A 22,504-nucleotide genomic window follows, 5' to 3' on the forward strand; every position below is an offset into this window, starting at 1 on the left:
GTTTTCTCACCTCCCGCCTAACTGTCATAGTACTTGCAATGGACCCTGATGCAGTTTGGAATTCCTGTGTGATGGTCTGGCTAGATGTCTGCCTAACACATTACAACCCTTTTCAACTGTCGGCGGTCTCTGTCAGTCAAGAAACGAGGTCGGCCTGTACACTTTTGTGCTGTAAGTGTCCCTTCACGTTTCCACTTCACTATCACATCGGAAACAGTGGGCCCAGGGATTATTTATTTATTTCATTAACAGTACAGAGTAACGCACCACCTTGAAATGTAAGGTGGGTTGTATGATTCTGAATCTAATAGCAAAGACTTCTCATTGTTACAGTCTTATTGGTATATAGTTGTTAATGCTTTTTTTTAAATAATTTAAAGAACATAATATATAAAGATTAATGCTTAACAATTGTTAAAATGATTCCATATAATTTGTTACTACATAGTTGATGAGAATATAATTTATATAATCCAAATGTCAAAGAAAAAAAAATGAGAAAATGTAACACAATGAGCGAGGTTAAGAATAATTTGTAAAATATGGAGGGAAGTGATATGCTGTATTTGGATGAGTAATACAGTCTAAGTAGCATGTTGGTTAGTAATGGCCAATTTCTATCTATTTCAGATGTGAAGGTCTCAGTACAAGCTCGAGCTATTCTCATCTGAAATGGTTTGCGTTAATGTATGTTTACACAGATTATACAGATTAAATGCTGATTGAGCCTAGGGATGTTTAGTAATGTGGAAATCTCGCGTACAGACGTGTGGCACAAGTGGCACCCAATCACTTGGCCATGTTCGAAGTCTGTGAGTTCCGCAGAGCACCCCAATCTACTCTAATCACTACTGAGGTCGCTGATATGGAGTACCTGGGCGTAGGTGGCAGCACACTACACCTAATATGAAAAAGTATGTCATTGGGAGGTGTCCAGATACTTCTGATCACATAGTGTACGCAATCCGGTGGTGTTGCAGGCATTAGACGCAGTAAAGAAAGTGCGGGGTTGATTAAAAAAAGAACCTTAAGAGTTCCACAAAATTTCTGAAAGTTGTGTGGTGGAGTCGGTAGGTGGCAGGAGTGCTCTTTGAGGTTTCGCAAGTGACCGGCAGGTGCCACAGTGATGCAACGACGCAGGAGAAGGCAGTAGCGTCCATGGCAAGATGGCCGCCCTGTTGTTAACATGCACCACGATTGAGCAGCGATCTGTGATGCGTTTTTTGTGCAGTGAATGTGTCAAACCAGTAGAAATTCATCGCAGAACAGTGATTCGTGTCTGTCGTTGCACCAAGTGTACGAGTAGTGTAGAAAGGTTAAAAGCAATGTAACTTCTGAGGATGATGTTCTAAGGCCAGGGCAGGGAGTAGTGACAGATGAAAACACTGCGTAAGTGGAGGAACTTATAAAGGAGAACAGACGCAAAACTATGAATGAAATAGTCACAAGCTTGAAGATTAGTACCGGTTCAGGACAGAATACTGACCACAATGTATTGCACTTCAATAAGGTGTCTGCGAGATGGGTGCCATGTCAGTTGACTGCCTAGCTGGAGGACCATTGCATCGACACCTGTGAAGAACTTTCCATGTTGATGGTCTTGCGTTTCTGGAAAAAGCTGTTGCAGGCACTGAGATTATCACCAGCTACAAACAAAAAGGTCAGGCAAGGAATGGCACCACAGCCCATCGCTGAAACCAGAAAATTTCCACACTCAGCCATCTGCTGGTACTGTCATGTTCATACTCTTCTGGGGTGCAAATGGAGCAATTTTGGGGCATAACACAGACAGGGAAGTGACAGCAACCAGTAATTCTTATTCACACGTGTTGAAAAATCAACTTTCCCCTGCAATCATGAGTAAACGACAATGACTTCTGACTTCAAGGGTTTTGTCACAGCATGACAACGCTCGGCCACTTACTGCTTGTAAGACAGATGAAACTGTGGTGTCACCGCCAGACACCACACTTGCTAGGTGGTAGCCTTTAAATCGGCTGCGGTCCGTTAGTATACGTCGGACCCGCATGTCGCCACTATCAGTGATTGCAGACCGAGCGCCGCCACACGGCAGGTCTAGAGAGACTTCCTAGCACTCGCCCCAGTTGTACAACTGACTTTGCTAGCGATGGTTCACTGACAAAATACGCTCTCATTTGCCGAGACGATAGTTTAACATAGCCTTCAGCTACGTTATTTGCTACGACCTAGCAAGGCGCCATTATCAGTTACTATTGATATTGTGAATCTTGTACCGTCCAGACCGACGTTCACCATTAATGGATTAAAGTTAAGTATTCCACCAGCTACGTCCGTTTTCAGTCTGTATATTGAGCAAGCAGTAAAGGAAACTTTTGTGGCGGCGTTCGTAGCGACAAACAATTCGCTGTAGAAACGGCTTACGAAGTCACCGCCGACCGGTCCGCTGGAACAGTGAACAGAAAGATGAAAACCCAAACACTCTGATTAAATAAAAGTCGGTACTTATCTTTATTAACGAAGATACAGAAACACAGTAGTGAACTCCGTGTCTACAGAAATCTGTCTAGTTCGAGTCGGAGCGGCCAGGTCAGCGTCGGCTGACGACAAACAACAACTCTGCTGCGATGAACACACAACTGACTAGCAAGTACACAATTCGGTGGCGCGTATACAACTGAGCGGCGAATACAGAACTGTCCTAGCGCTCGCGACTCCAGCGCTTAAGAAGCCAGAAGCCAGCGGTGGCGCGCGCAGACTTGCGGCGATTTCCTGTCTCGCTGGCGCTGCTTATGCGGACGGCGTCCGAACTTTGATGCTGCCAACCTTTTGGCAGCGGGCTCGGTTGGCATTACTGGCTAGGATATAACAGAAACAGAAGAAAAATTCGGAGTAGGTATTAAAATTCATGGAGAAGAAGTAAAAACTTTGAGGTTCGCCGATGACATTGTAATTCTGTCAGAGACAGCAAAGGACTTGGAAGAGCAGTTGAACGCAATGGACAGTGTCTTGAAAGGAGGGTATAAGATGAACATCAACAAAAGCAAAACGAGGATAATGGAATGTAGTCAAATTAAATCGGGTGATGCTGAGGGAATTAGATTAGGAAATGAGACACTGAAAGTAGTAAAGGAGTTTTGCTATTTAGGGAGCAAAATAACTGATGATGGTCGAAGTAGAGAGGATATAAAATGTAGACTGGCAATAGCAAGGAAAGCGTTTCTGAAGAAGAGAAATTTGTTGACATCGAGTATAGATTTAAATGTCAGGAAGTCGCTTCTGAAAGTATTTGTATGGAGTGTAGCCATGTATGGAAGTGAAACATGGACGATAAATAGTTTGGACAAGAAGAGAATAGAAGCATTCGAAATGTGGTGCTACAGAAGAATGCTGAAGATTAGATGGGTAGATCACATAAGTAATGAGGAGATATTGAATAGAATTGGGGAGAAGAGAAGTTTGTGGCACAACTTGACCAGAAGAAGGGATCGGTTGGTAGGACATGTTCTGAGGCATCAAGGGATCACCAATTTAGTATTGGAGGGCAGCGTGGAGGGTAAAAATCGTAGAGGGAGACCAAGAGATGAATACACTAAGCAGATTCAGAAGGATGTAGGTTGCAGTAGGTACTGGGAGATGAAGAAGCTTGCACAGGATAGAGTAGCATGGAGAGCTGCATCAGACCAGTCTCAGGACTGAAGACCACAACAACAACAACAACAACGTCCGTTTTTCTAAATTCTAATTTCCTTGTCCTGTTCCAGACCTTACGCCAGCCTGTGTGAGCTAAAACGCGTGCCTTTCGGCCTCCTTCTAGTAACACGGTGTTGGCTCTCCTGCCAACCAAAACAGAAACTACTCAGGAAATTAAGTTTTAATATCTGGTACATCCTCCTCATTTATCGCATCTCGATTTTACTGACTGTCATCTATTCAGTGCACTTAAAGAAGTTATGGGAGGCAGGCGTTTCAGAAGTGACAAAGCACGACTAGTTACATACTCTACCAAAAGAATTCTTTCATCAAGGTATCTAACAAGTTCCAAAGCTGTATCTGCATTCAGTGTCAGGAAGTGCCGGCCGGTGTGGCCGAGTGGTTCTAGGCGCTTGAGTCTGACCCCGCGTGACCGCTACGGTCACAGGTTCGAATCCTGCCTCAGGCATGGATGTGTGTGATGTCCTTAGGTTGGTTAGGTTTAAGTAGTTGTAAGTTCGAGGTGACTGATGACCTCAGCAGTTAAGTCCCATAGTGCTCAGAGCCATTTTAACCATTTTTTTGTCAGGGAGAGCAAGTCGAAAAATGACATGTAAGTTTTTCATTCGCTGTTGCAATTAAAAATATTATACCACTTTGAAGGTTTTCATTTGAATCACCATCGAACACTCGGTGGCCTGCGCTACCGTCGAAAAGGGGCTGAAATTTTGGTGGTGGTTGTAGGATATTTTGAATAATGAAATCCACACCAGTACTTCAAGCTCAGGGAACTTTAATACTATGTTATCTGAACTATTCTTTATGGCCACTTCAGGTCTCATATACTGAAATTCGGTACAGATAAACAGGCAGCAACAGACGACGCTCGATAATCCATAAATATTATAAAAATGGATGTACGCATGTATTTGTGTATCTTCCACGTCTGCTCCTAAACCACTGGCCTGTTTTCAACCAAACTCGGTACACATACCACTGTCAGGTAACGATCGCTGTGGGGGTAAGTATCACCCACCTATCCTAGCTCAGGCGATATGAAAACAAACACCGAGATGCATGAAAAGCTGCCCCATCATGCATGGGGTTTAAATTTATTTCTTATTTGCTATTAACTCCATTCACAACATATTTCACTGACGGGATCTACAAAAATGGTTCAAATGGCTTTGAGCACTATGGGACTTAACAGCTGAGGTCATCAGTTCCCTAGATCTTAGAACTACTTAAACCTAACTAACCTAAGGACATCACACACATCCATGCCCGAGGCAGGATTGGAACCTGCGACCGTAGCGGTCGCGCGGTTTCAGACTGTAGCGCCTAGAACCGCTCCGCCACCCCGGCCGGCAGGGGGATCTACATATTTCGCTGAATGCACCTACACAAATATATCGTTGTACAACACATAGTTGAAGAGATTACGATGTAAAACAATGGGATGCTTGAAAAAATGAAAAAATGCTACATTATCATGAAGGTCTAATAGGTTTTCTTTATTTCTAAGAAAAAAAGCAGGTTGCAGCAGATGGACAGAGAGACAGAGAGAGAGAGAGAGAGAGAGAGAGAGAGAGAGAGAGAGAGAGAGAGAGAGAGAGGAGAGAGAGAGAGAGAGAGAGAGAGAGAGAGAGAAGAGAGACAGAGTGAGTGGGGAGATGCGGATGGACAGAGAGAGGAGAGAATAGCAGAAGTAAAGAGAGTGGGACAGGAGCAGACGGACGGAGAGAGAGAGAGAGAGATACTAGAGGAGATAGAGAGTGAGGGGGAAGGAGGTGGATAAAGAGAGGGGGAGAAGACGATGGACAGAGAAGAAGGTGGAGGAGATGGAGACAGGGAGGGTTAGGGGGAGATGGACTAAAGAAATAAATACATCCTTGGCAATGCCAGGTATTCAGCTAGCATTTCTATAAATGCAGTCCAAGTGTAGTAACTCAATATCGATACAGTAGTCCATAACTGTTCATGTAAGGAAAATTACTGATCAATAGAAGTCATAAAGCAAATCAACACATCTCATACCAGGTACCACAATGTTCTTCAACTCGAACAGAATTATCAATGTTAGCTAGAAGTATACAGTAAAGGCCCACATACAGAGGTGGATGGGTCTGCTGATCAATCCAACGAATGAGTCTGTCTCAACCCATTCACTTTTGTATGTGTGTGGGGGGGGGGGGGGAGGAAGGGAGGGGGGGGGGGAATGGACTCACTGTCGAGTCCATGAACAAGGTCCGTCGGTTCGATTGGCGACCTCTAGCTGCTTGCCCCAACCGCTACCTACCAGTCCCTGTGTCCACACTGTCAGATAGGTCAGCAAGCAAGTCAGCGGACCAGTTGGGCTGTGAATGGACGCTTTTGGATTTTGTTCTCATCAGTTAACACTGTTGTTACAGATCATTGCTACAGATCGACACTGTCAGTGGTATCGCATATGCACTCTGAAGTAAAAAAGGCGTCACGCCCCAAAGGAATTGTCCAAATGGGCTCTAAATCAGTGGATGTTATGTTTATCTGTACATGAATAAATGATTATAATTTCAGAAAAAATGGAAGATTTAGTCAAGAAAAAGAGCTTCACAAATTGAGCAGTCAATAACGCGTTGGTCCACCAATTGCCCTTACACAAGTAGTTACTCGATATTGATTAACCAAGTTGTTTGATGTCCTCCTGAGAGGTATTATGCTAAATTGCGTCCAGTTGGCGTGTTGGATCAAAGAAATGGTACACCAGTCTATCACTTCTGGTTGTCGGCCTGTATGGCGAGCGACAGTGCATTTGGTACCCCACCGCTGTTCGTGGCTGGTCATCGAGGTTGAATTTGAAGTGGGACTCAGCACTAAAGACAATTCTACTCCAGTCAATGAGGTACCAGGCCAAAGATGTGTATGGACACATCTTGAATAGCAGTAGAATGTCAATCCGCACCTCGTTTTGTTTCTCTTCACGGCAAGCCATCCTGGGTTTACATTTCAGCAAGATAGTGCCCGCCCACACACGGCGAGAGTTTCTACTGCTTGTCTTTATGCTTGTCAAATCCTACCATGGCCAGCAAGGTCGCCGGGTCTCTTTCCATGCAAGGACGTTCAGAGCATTATGGGCAGGGTCCCCCAGCCAGCTAGTGATTTTGACGGTCTAACGCTCTAATTGGATAGGTTTTGGCACGTTATTCCTCACGAGGATATCCAACAACTCTATCAATCAATGCCAAGCTGAATAATTGCTTGCCTAAGGGCCAGAGGTGCATCAATGCATTATTGACTTGCACAATTTGTGAAGCTCTCTCTCTTGAATAAGTCATCCAATTTTTCTGAAGAAATTTTAAGCATTTGTTTGTCTGTACACTTGCATCACTTCTACCGATTTCCATCCCATTCGGTTAATGCTTTCGTGGTGTGCCGTTTATCTTATAGTGTATCTTCACGCTGAAAGTAATTATCACGAATGCCATTGAATAATTGATTAACAATTGGGAAGACAGGAAACACATCACGAACTCAGTACACCTTTTGGTTTTAACGTACCCACTGGTCCGGGGCGTAGAATATCTTCGACGTACTGCTGTGCTGTAAGGATGCTGCAGATGAAAACCAAAGGAGTCTTGCTATGAAAAGAAATGGCATCCCAGACCGTGGCTTCTGGATGTCAGGCCATACGGCGGGCAACGGTCAGGTTCGTGGCCCATCAGTGTCCGGGGCATCTCCAGGCTGTCTTCTGTTCATCAGGGCTCAGTTCGAAGTTTGACTCATCACTCAAGACAATTATAGGTCAGTCAGTGAGATTGCAGGCCAAATTTGCCCAGCATTCGAAAAGACTTAATCGACATGTCCCCTATTTACTATCCTTGTCAGCTGCGCAGTGAAATTGCACTGCAGCATTACACATACATCCATTGGCCGCCAAAGTTTACAATTTTGCATGGCGCTGCCGGGAGTCGAGCAATAGCGCAGATCGCCCTTAGTTTTTTTGTATCTCAGATTGTATTTAACGCATTACAACTCATTTGTAAATCAGTCAGAAGTGAACCTGTTTTACACAAGCGCCTTTGATTCTCTGAAGAATCTTGTGTTTCTGGTTATTTCGAAGCTCTTCTTTAGGGGAAGGTGGAGTAAAGTGGACGCAATGAGAAACTGAGTTTTCACTAAACCATAGTTATTGGTAGAACATTGCAACTTACACATTTTAAATCTGCATGTCACATCAATAATTTTCAACTGATAGAGAAAATAATACACAGGAACCATATCCATTTTTGTAAAGACTTACAAAGTAGCTGCTTTTTCCTAGCAAGGGGATTATGTCGTCAGTGCCATCACAGCAGGACCCCATGTTTAGTTATTCTGATTTACAAACATATTTCCTATGCATCTTGTTGTCCTAGTATCTAAATCAATTAAAAGTGCCTGCAGCAGGCCATTTACTATCTGAGTTTTGCACTAGGCCAAATATAATAGAACAGTGACAGCTTTAAATAATATAAATTAAGTCAATATCATAACAAATGGGTAGAGTGATGGATGATAGCTTTATGTATGAAAGAGTTTAGAAGTCGATCTGATCTGTAGTATTACACATTATATTTGGAAGTAAGTAACTCTAATGCTGGTAAACACTTTGGTTACTTTTCCTGTATAGCTGTGTGGCCACTTATCCCCACTGGACGCCATGCTGGCATTAATGGTTCACAGATGGAACTATGAGACCAAAAAAAATACAAGAAGGAACTATATCTGGTGGGCAAAAGACATTGTTTAAACTCTGTGTAGTATCATTGCCACAGATACTACTACAACGTCGCGCCAACACGAGGTTGGCAGCCCATCGTATGCCAAGCACAGCACACTCTAGTGGGCTGTGCATCTCGATGGAACTGGAGTGTGCCTCGTTCACTTCTTAGGTAGATTTCAACCTAGGCAGACGCACTTTCATAATCGGCCCTCAGCCACTTCTGTAATGTTAGCAATGATTCTCTGAGGAGGGCCCATCAGGCCTAGTCCCTGAAAAATATGTTGTATTAGTTCATGGTATTCCATGTTATGAGACTGTCAGTTCATAGCCGCAGCTGCAGTCCTACAAACTACTGAAGATAAGTAATTTCATTGTACTATGTGTTTCTTGAATAATAATCCTTCTCTCTAACAGTGTGCCATACCGCATATTATTGCAACCTGGACTCCTTCAGCTCCTGTCAACTCGGCCTCCTACTTATTTGCATTTAGTAATGAGCTGAAAACATCTATGCGTTTTGTGCCTCTAACAGTGAGACACAATGTTCCGATATTCCAGTTGCAAAAGAAGTGTTACTCTACTTATCACTGAACTAACTTGAATGTTCCTCTGTCAAAGTCACTGACAACAATAATGGTGTATATTAGAACTACTTTGATCACCTCTGAGCATGTAGTATCACTGTTAAGGGCGAAAAACATTCAATGGCCACAACCCTTTACATGTTATCTTATCCATGACTTTTCCCCAGACCTTTCATTGACTTCCATTTCTGCTCCTTTATCGTAGCAATGACACTACTGCATTGCTCAAACTTTCCACAGACAAATCTTTCTAGCCTTCCTTGTACACCCTACAGGTCTAAATCAGGTATAATACGAATAGATCTCATACATTGTGGCAAAAGTCCAGTGATTTCAGTGAACTTGTTACCCTATTTCTTTAAGTTTACCATCAGTTACAAAAGTTGAAATTCCTTTTAAATGATGTCACATGAAAACAAAAAGCTTCTTTCTTCTTGCAGTCTGCCCTACACAGAAGCAACGATACGGGAGGTGATGAGGATCCGGACCCTCACTCCCATCTCGATTCCCCATAAGGCCATGGAAGACACTACTCTCCAGGGTTACAGTGTGCCCAAAGTAAGTCTTTCTTGTTTGTTTAATTTTGCTGAGAGTATGTTGAACAAAAAACTACATGTCAGCTGAAATTTTACAATTTTAGATAAATATAACAAAATGTACTTTAAAATCACACATGTATATAATACTGAATATTTCTCAAAATTAATTCACTAATTTATGTGGTGGACTAATGAAATACTGAGATGGTACAGATCGGTTACTTAATATGCAGTTCAGCTCTAACTACAATATGTATTTGACCACCAATAATGGAAATTCCTATATGGAGTAATCTATTGAAGTACACCCTTCGTGTTCATACATATCTCATAATTTAATATTGTACGTAACAATTCACAACTTATTCTATCTCAATTTGATATTTAATAACAGACTGCAATAGGGACTTGATGTGTGAAGCATGGTAAAGAAGACCATTTTTTGATCGGTTGGCATTGTTAAGCAGACAGGCAAACTGTTCTTTTATTAGCCTCATGTAGGGCAGAAATTCTTTTAACACAAAACTACTGGAGTACAGCAAGTCGTCAGTCAAATCTGGTGGCAGTCTTCATTCTTATGTAATTAAGTATGTCAAGGGAATAAAAGTTCAGTATGATTAATCAAAAAATAGAGAGTGAAATTTTCACTCTAATATGAAACTACCTGACAGATTAAAACTCTGTGCTAGACCAAGAATCGAACTCAGGACCATTGCTTTTCATGGGAAAGTACTCTGCCCTACATGAGGCTAAAAAAAAACAGTTTCCCTCTCTACTAATAGATTTTGCCTGCAGAAGGCAAAGGTCCTGAGTTCGAGTCTCAGTCAGGAATACAGTTTTAATCTGTCAGGAAGTTTCAAAAAATTTGACGCTGTTTCAAAAACCTTAAGGTTGCCGATGACATTGCAGTTCTGTCAAAGAGGTCAAAGTACTTGAAAAAGCAGTTGAACTGAATGGATAGTGTCTTAAGAAAAGGTTATAAGATGAGCACCAATAAAAGTAAAACAAGGTTAATGGAATGGAGTCAAATTAAATAAAATGGCATTAAGAGAATTGGGTTAGAAAATGAGCCACTAAAAGTAGTAAATGAATTATGATGTTTAAGCTGCAAAATAATGCAAGACGACTAAAACAGAGGGGATATAAAGAACACATTAGTAATAGCAAGAAAAGCATTTCTGTAAAAGAGCAATTTGTTATCATCCAATACAAATTTAAGTTTTAGGAAATTTTTTTGAAGGTATTATGTCAGGAGTGTAGCCTTGTAGAGAAGTGAAATGTCTGTTTTAAGCAGTTCATACAAGAATATGATGAATATTTTGAAATGTGATGCTACAGATGAATGCTGAAGGTTAGATGGGTAGATCGCCTAACTAATGAGGAGGTACTGAATAGAACTGGGAAAAAATAAATTTATGGTGCAACTTGACTAAAAGAAGGGATCAGTTGGCAGAATACATCTTGTGGCATCAAGGAACTGTCAATGTGGTAATAGAAGGAAGTGTGGGGAGCAAAAATTGTAGGAGGAGACCAAGGCGTGAATAGAGTAAGTATGTTCAAGCGCATACAGGTTGCATTAGTTATGTAGAGATGAAGAGACTTGCATAGAGTAGACTAGTAAGGTGAGCTGCAGGAAACTAACCTTGAGGTTGAAAACCACAACAACAATGAAGTAGCATAATCCTAATGTAAGAAAGTATAATTACCTTTTCAAAGAGACTCGTGATGTAAATTAGCCACACTCATTGTTGCAGTTAGTACTTTCATTTTTGAATTCTGGGTAATCAAATTGTGTATACAAATATTAATAATTAGGATAATATTTAAATGAATTCACCTATTCTGTATCCATTGATATTTGTGATTTATTGAGAGTCATTCTAATAAGAGGTCAGCATCACAGATTAAATGCTATTGAAAATTTCTCGAGAACTATCTTTACAGACTGACTATACAGCTTATTACTCATTGCAGGCTAAACTGAAACTGACTTTACAAAACATTTCTAATTGAATGCTAAACACCTATTCTGAGATTGTTGGTAACTATGAAGACAGCCTTTGGCACTATGTACCATGCCTAACTATTAAGACAGCCTGTGGCACTGTATACCACGCCAAGTTAAAAGTTGGCATATGAAAGTCTGTACCAAAATATCAATATACAGAGTTCTTACATATTCAGTAACAACATAAAAGAAAGAAAACTTTAGTAATATGTTTACACATTAGGTCATTAGGTTATTCTGAGTGATAAGTGCCATTACATTCTAGAAATGGCTTTTACAGTAGGCTCTATTTTTATGAATGAATTCTGGGGACACTCTTTCCTCCGCATTCATCTGCTAAGAAATTTCCAGAAACACAAATTTTTTATTTGAAATATTTCATTAACTAATATGTTTTGCAGTAAAATGTTGCATTGTTGCAAACAGACAGATTGGGGCTACAGAACAGTAACGCTGAATTTTTGGAACAATTACATTTCTTAATAGTCAGAAACTCTTGAATTCTTACTGCAACAATAATTTTGAATAAATATGTATCTTAATTTGCACAGAGCACACCAAAGACAAGGGTTTTTTTTCCTTTATAAAGGAGGAATTCAGAACTTTCAAATAGTATATATCAGTCCGAAAACAAAAAATTATTTCTGGGATCAGATTTTTAAGTACACGAAGTTTCTGTGAGTCTTCAGTTATGAATATTTCCTTAACTTAACAATTTATAAACAACAATATGAATTAGGATAGATTGTTACTTACCCCACAGAGGAGATGTTGTGCAGCAGACAGGCACAATTGAAAGTGAACTACACTATAGGACAAAGTCCGCCATTAGATTTAGAGAAACACACATGTCTTCATACATGCACAACTCACTTTCATGTGATGACTGTCATCTCAGAGCCCACCCCACACCTCCTCTGTAATGCTACTGCCCACCCCAATGGAGATCACTACTCACTGAAGAGGAGCCTCAGCGCCTGGAGATGACGGTTGCTGTGTGTGTGCATTACTAAATTTGACCAAGATCTTTCTCTGGTAACTGAATCTACTTTTAAAAGTGTCTGTCTGCCAATCAGTGTTTTTTATATGCTGAGTGGTAATCTATCCTCATTCATACTATTGTTAGTCCATTCCAGATTTTACATTATTTCTAAACAAACTACTCATAATCAAACAATGACAAATCCAGGTTGGAATGTAACAAGGAGACGGGAAGTTGTTACTCACCATATAGCGAAGATGCCGAGTCATAGATAGGCACTTACAGACTTGCACAATTAAAGCTTTCGGCCACTGGCCTTCATCAACAATAGACACACATATGCACACACAAACACTCATGCAAAGGCAACTCACACATACGACTGCAGTCTTAGGCAACCAAAACTACAATGTGAGCAGTAGCACCAGTGTGTGATGGGAGTGGCGACTGGGAAGCCAGTGTGTGTGTGTGGGGGGGGGGGGGGGGGGGAGGAGGAGTCTGGGGCAGAGAGGGGGAGGTAGAATGGTGGGGGTGGTGGACAGTGAAGTGCTTGCTGCAGGTTAGACGGAGGGCAGGGGAAAGGTGAGAAGGGGGCAGCGGGGCAAGTAGTGAAAAAGGAGAGAAATAAAAAGACTGGGTGTGGTGGTGCAATGATGGTTGTGTAGTGCTGGAATGGGAACAGGGAAGGGGCTGGGTGGGTGAGGACAGTAAGCAATGAAGGATGAAACCAGGAGGGTTATGGGAACATAGGATGCATAGCAAGTAAAGTTCCCACCTGCTCAATTCAGAAAATCTGGTGTTGGTGGGAAGGATCCATATGGCACAGGCTGTGAAGCAGTCATTGAAATGAAGGATATGATGTTTAGCAGCATGTTCAGCAACAGGTGGTCCACTTGTTTCTTGGCCACAGTCTGTTGGTGGCCATTCATGTGAATAGACAGCTTGTTGGTTATCATGCCTACATAGAATGCAGCACAGTGATTGCAGCTTAGCTTGTAGACCACTTGACTGGTTTCACAGGTAGCCCTGCCTTCGATGAGTAACCAGACAGGAGTAGGTGGTGGTGGGAGGATGTATGGGACAGGTCTTGCAGTCAGGATTGTAATATCAGTTATATCATGAACAATGAAGGGCCAAATTTTTGTAGTACTGTACACATGGCTGCACCTATTTTTATAAGAAACTTCTGTTTATTTCAATATCAGAATAAGGTACTTGTGAGTGTCATGGGTTAGTTTACTTGCTGATCCTTCATTTTGTATAAATTTGTGTATTGTTGTTTTTGGGCCTTTTTATGGCATTTTTGGAACAACATTCTTTTATAGTAACTAACATGACCCAAGATATTACAAGTTTGTGTGAATAGCAAGAGCCTGATGGTGCCTAACCTTCATTTAAGAGCGACTTTTATGTCAAAATACTAATTTGTCACGTGTGTACAAGGTACAAATTAATAAAGAGTGTGAAGAAACTGAACATGTGATTTTCCTGTTGCAGGGTACTGTTGTGATAACCTGCTTATATAGCATGCACATGGATGGAGATCTATGGGGGGACCCAAAGACCTTCAGGCCTGAGAGGTTTTTGGACGGTGATGGAAAACTCAGCAAGAAAGACTTTACTCTGCCATTTGGGGCTGGTGTGTATATTGCTTCTATAGTCCTACATTTTTTTTAGATTTTTCAAGAATATGATACAGTACAACTGCTACCCATCAACGAAAGCAGTAGAGTAAGAAAGGTATTACAAGTTCTGTTTAAGAGAGAGTGATTACTCACTACCACTAAAGATGTTTATGTCACAACAAGCTGGCCCAAATTATATCTATATACAAGAAAAGAACTAATCTGCCTCTGGTAAAAAATTAACCCATTACAATCATTAATTGTGAACAACAACCTAAAACTTTGTTCGGCATGTATTAATACATCAAAATTCACTATTACTATTTAATACGTATTAAACAGTGAATGTCATATTAGTACAAACCTCAACACTAAGTTTGTTCATACCACAAAATTTGGTATGACATTTCTGATATTTTTTTAAATCTCAAAGTTTTTAGCATTCCATACCTCATTTGGTAAAAACAGAACTCATAGGATCACTTCACTTCATTGTCTGTCTATCTGTCCAACTGTGAAAATCCTTTTCCTCAGGAACAGGTAAATGTATCATGCTGAAATGTACGCCACATACTAAGGTCTATCGTCCTATGTTGGTGTAAAAAATTGAAGCTTCTAAGTCAATGCAATCAAAACTTATGGCCATTTATGTCACATATTTTCATACTCGAAAACTCACTTATCAAAACCTACAGTGTTCTCCCCATTGAGCTAGAATCATGAAAATTGGCAAGAAACAAGGTTTCACAGTGAAAGTAATGGAAGAAATCTGGAAAGTATTAAGTTGTAATAATATCACACAAAAAAGAATATTTCTTTTGTCATTTGTTGTTCCACTATCTGTGTGGTGTCTGTATGTCTATTAAGAAGCCTTTTATTCAGGAATGGGTGGATGTATCTCGTTGAAATTTAAGCCACACACTTAGATCTATGGTCCGTTTGTGGTGTAAAAAAGTTCAGCTTCTAAGTTAATGCAGTCAAAAGAAAACAATGTACAAAAATATCATGTACTGATGCTTTTGGGCCTGTGGTTCACCTAACTAATAAATGATAAGTTAACGTAACGATGAATGATAAGTTAATGTAACATTTATGCATTTTATGATAGTTGCAAGCATATGCATCACTCACTTAGAGATTCTGTATTGCAAAATGAGCTTTAGCTTTAGTTGTACTTCAAATTTAAGTTCTTGCCTGCAAAATCTGTCATGTTGACATCGCAACTTTTGACCTGTGCCTTAGTGTATGTCATCTGAGACATGCTAGACATTTGCCCACAATGGAAGAAGAGTATGCCCACATGTCCCCTCATGTTGCAGGTAAGCGGCTGTGTGCCGGAGAGACTTTTGCCCGTCAAAACTTGTTCCTCACGTTCTCAACACTCATGCAGAACTTCTCAATCAAGTCAGATGGTGTGCCCCTGCCAGACAGCAACATTCCCGGCATCATTGAGACGGCTCCTGCATTTTGGGCACAATTCGAGCCTCGCTGAACGAACACTGTAAGTTATCTAACCTGGCACTTAGCGTAGATCCTCTCTCGGCCTCTTGCTGTTACCCTCCTGTTGTTAATGGATTTGATTAATGGATTTGACAAACATATGTTAAATAAAGTACATTGAATTGCAGTAGCTGATCTTTTATCTTTTTGTATTTATTCACAAATGATGTTGTCTGTCAGGTGATGAGCTATGTAACAAGCTAGGGTCTAAGTATTGCAACCAGTTTAGCAAGTTACATAATAAGCATCATATCACTAATTCTCTAATGGCAAACAGACACATTAATTTACACTATCTGGATAAGGATGCCACATTTTGACAGCTAAATAAAGACTGCGAACATGATGTTGGCAATGACTGCTGAACTACAATTTGAATATGCTTACATTTTGATATCTAAATGTACTGTCTGTGGCATGGTGTGCCACGCCCATTTTTTAGATGAGTGTAATATCAGAAATCACAAAATGGTAAAATTTATTTCTTATTATATGTTAAGTAATAACATAAAAACAGGAAAACTAAAAGAGTCAAAGACACAATAGACAATGACAAAAGATCAGCATACCCAGAAAATGGCAAATATAATAGTTACTATTTTGTAATGTATCTAAAAACACAGACGATGTGACTTACCGAACGAAAGTGCTGGCAAGTCGATAGACACACAAACATACATACGAAATTCAAGCTTTCGCAACAAACTGTTGCCTCATCAGGAAAGAGGGAAGGAGAGGGAAAGACGAAAGGATGTGGGTTTTAAGGGAGGGGGTAAGGAGTCATTCCAATCCCGGGAGCGGAAAGACTTACCTTAGGGGGAAAAAGGTACAGGTATACACTCGCACACACACAAATATCCATCCGCACATACACTGAAAATATTGCCTTCATGTGGTTTGCAAGTATAGTAATCACTAATATTTCTTTAAAGAAAGTTTTCAGATGAACTAATATTATTGTTATTAATAATCGACATTTGAAAAACCAGGACCAAATGCAAATCAGAGTCCCAGAAGAAGTTGACAAACCAATGCGTGAAGATAAAAACAATAAATCTCCAGGGAAAGTTTGAATACTAGCAGAATGTGGAAAATAAGTGGTAAAAGCTTCACTTACAAAATTCATAAAGTTCTTTCAGATATTTGGCCAGAGGGAACAATCCCTAAGGAATGACAGTATACCGTAATCTGCCCATTACACAGGCCAACAATGGAAAAACTTTTTTCTGAAAATACCTCATTATTATGTTTTTTAGGGTGGGAAATCCAAATATGATACTTAAAAACTGTATCACCCACCACTTCTTCACATTTTACAGTTAAATTCATTAAATTAAGTGATTTTTTAAAGAATTTAGCAGCTTTTATACAGTTAAAATAATTTAGAAAGGAGGTGTAATGAATGTAGATTACGTTGGTAGCACTGCTGAAAAACATTTTCTGGCAAAAAAAGGTCGATTCTATTTTTGTGTTAACAGATGGTGTTTCGTTAACTGTTAACCTAACATTGCTTTCCCCTTTCCTATACATGTGCTCAGTGCAATGTCTAATCGTGGTTGTAAAAACTCTGCTGACAGTTTTTGTTATATTTGTGGTGAATTTGTGATTAAAAAACACCAAAGAAACATTACAGACTTTGTGAAAAAGGTTCATCTATCATACTTTGGATCTAAACTTGCTGATAAAGATAAATCTTGGGTGCTGCAAAAGATATGTTGTGTGTTTGTTGAAGATCTGAGAAAATGGTCCAAAAGTGAGGAAAAAGCCTTTAGATTTTCTGTTTCTATGGTATGGAGGGAGCCAAGAAATCATTCTGATGATTGCTACCTTTGCAGTGTTGATATTACTGGTCATAATTCGAAAAACAAGAAGGTAATACGCTACCCTAACCTTCCGTCCACCATCTGACCAGTAGCGCATGGTGTAGATTTTCCGGTTCCTGAACCACCAGATGATTTAAATTTTATTCCAACAGAAGTATTTTCTGATATACAATGTGATTTAGATGAACCACATGATGATGAATTCCATTGTAATACAGAAAGTCTAGAGCCCAAATTGTTTACAATTTGCTTAGGGATCTAGGCTCAACAAAAGAAAAAGCTAAATTAGTTGGCTCTAGATTAAAAGAAAAGAACTTACTCGCAGTTGAACCAGCATATACATGTATAGAAAGAGAGAGCAGCAATTTTCCAAGTTGTTTAAACAAGAAGGTGATTTAGTGTACTGCTCAGACATTCCCGGTCTGATGAATGAGTTTGGTATTGAATGCAAAATGGAAGACTGAAGGCAGTTTATCGATTCATGCTAAACTAGTTTAAAGGCTGTTTTATTACACAATGGTAACATGTATGCATCTATACCTGTTGCTTATTCTGTACATATGAAAGAAAGCTATGAAAACCTAGAAGTAGTACTAAATTTAACAGGTTATTCTGTTCATGGTTGGATGATATGTGGCAATCTAAAAGTAACATGCATGCTCCTTGGTCAGCAAGGTGGCTGTTTCTTGTGGGAATGCGACACTAGGGCTAGGGATAAACAATGGTGCAGAAAGAACTGCCCTGTGAGGGAGTCTTTAAAACATGGTGAGAAGGCCATTCTACGCAAAAGCCTTGTAGATCCAAAATATGTACTCGTACCACCTCTACATATAAAGTTAGGCCTAATGAAACAGTTTGTAAAGGCTTTGCCTATAGATGGACCATGTTTTAATTATCTCTGTCAAGAGTTTCCACACCTTTCAGAAGCTAAACAGAAGAAGGCGGCTATGTTAGATATGACATTAGAAAATTGATGTTTGATGTTAACTTTGAATCCACAATGACCTTAAATGAGAAAGAAGCTTGGGTATCATTTAAGCAAGTCATTACAAGGTTCTTAGGACATGAAAAAGGCCCAGAATATGTTTCTAATATAGCTACAATCTTAAAGAAGTTTAAAACTTTAGGATGTTTAATGAGCCTGAAAGTTCACTTTTTGGACAGTCACCTTGATTACTTCCCAGACAATATAGGAGATGTTAGTGAGGACCAATGAGAACATTTTCACCAGGACATTAAAGTGATGGAAAAAAGCTACTAAAGCTGCTGGAACACCAACATGATGGGGGATTACTGTTGCTCACTTCACCAAGAAGTTCAGCAAGCAACTCATCATAGAAAAAAGAGAAAGAAAATACAAACCAATTCCAGCTGATAAGTGAAACCTCTATTAACACATATCATTGTTTTAAGTAGCTTATTGTAAATACAAACCATGCTTATGTTGTAACAAAGCGTTTCATTAATTTCCACATTTACCGTATAGTACAGGATTTTTATACTATATACTAAGCGTATTGCTTGAAAACTATGGGTGATACAAAAAAACTAAGGCTAGATTTGGATTCAGCCCATAAAAATCTATAAAAATCAGCTATCAAATTAAAAAAAAGTTTTTCAAAAAAAATTTTTGTTGGCCTGTGTTACACAAGAAAGGTGATAGGATTGATATAAAATAACTACAGACAGATTTTATAGGTGCCAGTTACTTACACAATCATTTCAAAAATAATATTTGAAAAGTTGGAAGCTCAAACAGACCATTTAATTAGCAAATATCGAGCTGTTTTAGAAAAGATAGATCCTGTTTGGAACAAATTCTTTATCTCAAGATGGTCTTACAAAACCACAAAGGCAGGCAAATCGTTATCACCTTTGTATACTTCAAAAATCATGTGATTCAATAGATATACACCCATTGTTTAATATGATAGAAAAGTTTAAAATGGATAGAAAGACAAGACAGTTGATTAAACAATCATTAACTGATACCAGCTCAAAGGTTAAATTCCAAGGTGAAATGTCTGAATCTTTTGATACAAAAACCGGAGTTCAAAAGGGAGATAGTCTATCTCTCTTACAATTCAGTCTTGTACTAGAAAAAGTAAGTAGGACATCATAAAAAGGAGTAAAAGGAAACAAACTCATTTATGATGTTTATCTTGCGCAGATGAGCTAAAATTTCTTGTGGAAAAAAAATAATACATGGAAGGTTCTCCTCAGTACCTGGATAATAATAATTTTGTGTGGCAAAATGGCCTGGTGCAAGTCTCAGTTGGGCACTGCTTCAGCGACTTGCATATCCCAAGCCCTGCAGTTCTCAACCCTATGGTGCAAGTCTAGAAAATCACAGCCTAACATGCTATAGGATCTCCACCATCTCTGGTTAAAGCCTTACACTACACCCAGAACCAGTGGGCCTTCCTACGTCTTTCATCTTCTCAAAGAAGCTATGAAGTTTCTCCACTCTTCTTTTCATAGAAGTATTTAAAAAAAAAGAACAAAGAAAAAGGATGAAGGATACAAAACTGTATTTCAACTGGAAATAAGTGTGAAATTTGCATTAGACCTCAGAAGGATGCTACAATATGGTTATTTGATGAGAATACTTTTGAATAATATCCCAAAAGAATATCCAGACGCTAATGGGCAAAACACACAGAGGAAGACATCATGATGTCTGAAGGAGCAAACCCTTTAAAGAGGTGTGCATGTGTATATTGCTATTGTCTTTATTGTCTTCTAAATACCATAACACAAATTTTATTTTCGCAGGGTAACTATAATGCCCCGCGGAGATACTCAGGATTCTGTAGGATCCACCAATGCAGGAGTATGCACTCATCTATTTGCTTTATATACAGGATACTGACGCTCGCATGATGATGTGTGTGGGTGTTCAACACAAAGACTGCAACCCAGGACAATATTAATGTAAAATTAACACAAAGTAGTGCCAATATATTCTTGGACACTCCGAAGCCAACAGTTTTTATAGGTTTATTTAGCTTTCTTAGTGGATAAAAGTATTTTGAGAGGACAAACCTCATGAACTATCAAAGGACGACTGTCACATTGGTGAAGAACTATTTTATTTGTGTTTCTAACAGTCATACATTTGCAGCATTTGTGAATGAAGGTTGGAGGCACCAAAATTTTCATGTTCAGTGTAACTGGCATTATGTTGATCAACGTTATCACTGCTACGAGAGCAAGTACTTCACAAAAAGTTTGCCACTGATTTACTGATTTTCTGGTAACTCATTTTCTATCTGGAATCAACACACTGTATTCAAAGTGTAACCTTTATGTTAGATATGATATCACATATGATACACGAGGCATAAATGTTCAAGAAAGAGACAGAGGTTAGATGGGTAGTAACAAGTGTTTGTGCATTGTATGGCTTCCTTTCTCCAAATCAGGTGTGAGTGTACATTATGTTTACAGGACAAGTTGCAAAATTTTTGGTAGCTTATGAAAGACAGGCATCTTCTTTGTTTCCTGTTTCTGAGGGATATCAGAAAATGTGAGTGCTATTGTGTGTTCTATGAGCTATGAACCTTTAATATAGTTTACCAATGAGACTAGAGTTAGACAGACAACTGGCTACAAAAGTTACTAGGTTTATAAGAGACAAGCAAGTGGGGAAAATTCTGTGTTGTAAAAACATTATAAAACCTACTTTAATGTACAGACCCTAAGACCACGTTATCAATTAAAATTTAAGACTTAAGAAATCCTGTAATTCTTGATATGCTCAGACAAAATTCTCCAGCTCACAAGTGAAATAGAGTATGTTCACACACAACATACTCACCTGTGTTGTAGGAAGTTACGTAGTAGCCAGGAAAGAGAACCACAGGTAACCAGCTGCAACATAGGAGGTAATATTCATTACAGTATGCACAGAATGTGTACAACCATGAAAGTTTTCTCTCAAGAAGTTAATACCTCATGAGTAAAATAATTAATTGCTAATTTGCAAAAAATGTTATTTTTTCTTAATAAGTAGCACATTTATAGTGATTGGCTGTTTCTTTTATTTTCTGTGAGATTTTTACCTGTAAAATAACTTATTTTCAGTACAGTGTTTGCTAAACAGAGTCAGTTACTTTAAAGGCCAATACTGAATTTCATATTTGAGTGCAATTGTTTTCTTAAGATAAAGCATTATATTTTACTGTCTAGTACATGTTTCTTATAAGCTACAAATAAAATGTCAATTTTAGATAAATAAAGTGATTGTGAATATGTGAGATGTCTCTTCTTCATTAAACCTCAGTTAAAAATCTGATCTGCCTCATCATCAGAATTACTGTGTAGTTGTCCTTGAAATTATTAATTTGACACTAAGTGCATTTGAAAATAAGAATACAGTCTCTCTTGAGCTATGTGTTTTGAATAAGGCATTTGACTGTATCCCCTTTGACATCTAAATAAACAAACTACAATATTATGGAACAAGTGATACAGCAGTAGGAATAATTAATTTTTTTCTGAATAACAGGAGGCAATTCGTGTTAATTCAAAATAGGCATTCTTCCTTGAAGAAAGTTACATCAGGTGTATGTGCCTCAGGGCTCTGTACTTTGACTATTTTTCTTCACTGCTGCAATCACCGATTTGCCACATTATGTCGGGCTCAGTCACTTATCTGCTATGCTGATGATACAATATTAATCACCGCAGATCAAGCTATGTCAAGGGTATGCTGGAAATCACAGGATGCTCTCCCTTTAACAGTAAACTGGTTGTTGTCTAACAAACTACTGTGTTATGCAGAGAAAAGTTGGCATCTGCAGATGTGACTAGTTAAACTGCTTGGAATACATACTGGCTCCAAACTAAACTGGCAACCCCACATCAATCATGTCTGCAAAAATATATCACAGGTTTCCTATCTCATATGAAAATAATGTGATCTAGTATGTGATAACAATCTTCAGAATTTTTCAATCTCACATATCTTATGGGCTGTTGCTAGGGTCACTTGTGTCATGTAGTGATGTGCTACTGATTCTGAA

The 22,504-nt window shown here is 39.2% G+C and overlaps 1 protein-coding gene across 1 annotated transcript in view; it reads left to right on the forward strand.

The window, feature by feature from the left end:
• LOC124718787 (probable cytochrome P450 304a1) overlaps positions 1-15,781 on the forward strand; it is a 104,463-nt gene extending 88,682 nt beyond the window's left edge. The window contains exons 7-9 of the mRNA XM_047244395.1: positions 9,441-9,558; positions 14,027-14,168; positions 15,474-15,781. Coding sequence (XP_047100351.1) covers positions 9,441-9,558; positions 14,027-14,168; positions 15,474-15,646 — 433 coding nt within the window. The 3' untranslated portion in view covers positions 15,647-15,781. The remainder of the gene's footprint in view (positions 1-9,440; positions 9,559-14,026; positions 14,169-15,473) is intronic.
• Positions 15,782-22,504: the final 6,723 nt, after the last annotated feature.

This window comes from Schistocerca piceifrons, chromosome 10 (genome assembly GCF_021461385.2).
Source record: "Schistocerca piceifrons isolate TAMUIC-IGC-003096 chromosome 10, iqSchPice1.1, whole genome shotgun sequence".
NCBI classification, from domain to species: domain Eukaryota; kingdom Metazoa; phylum Arthropoda; class Insecta; order Orthoptera; family Acrididae; genus Schistocerca; species Schistocerca piceifrons.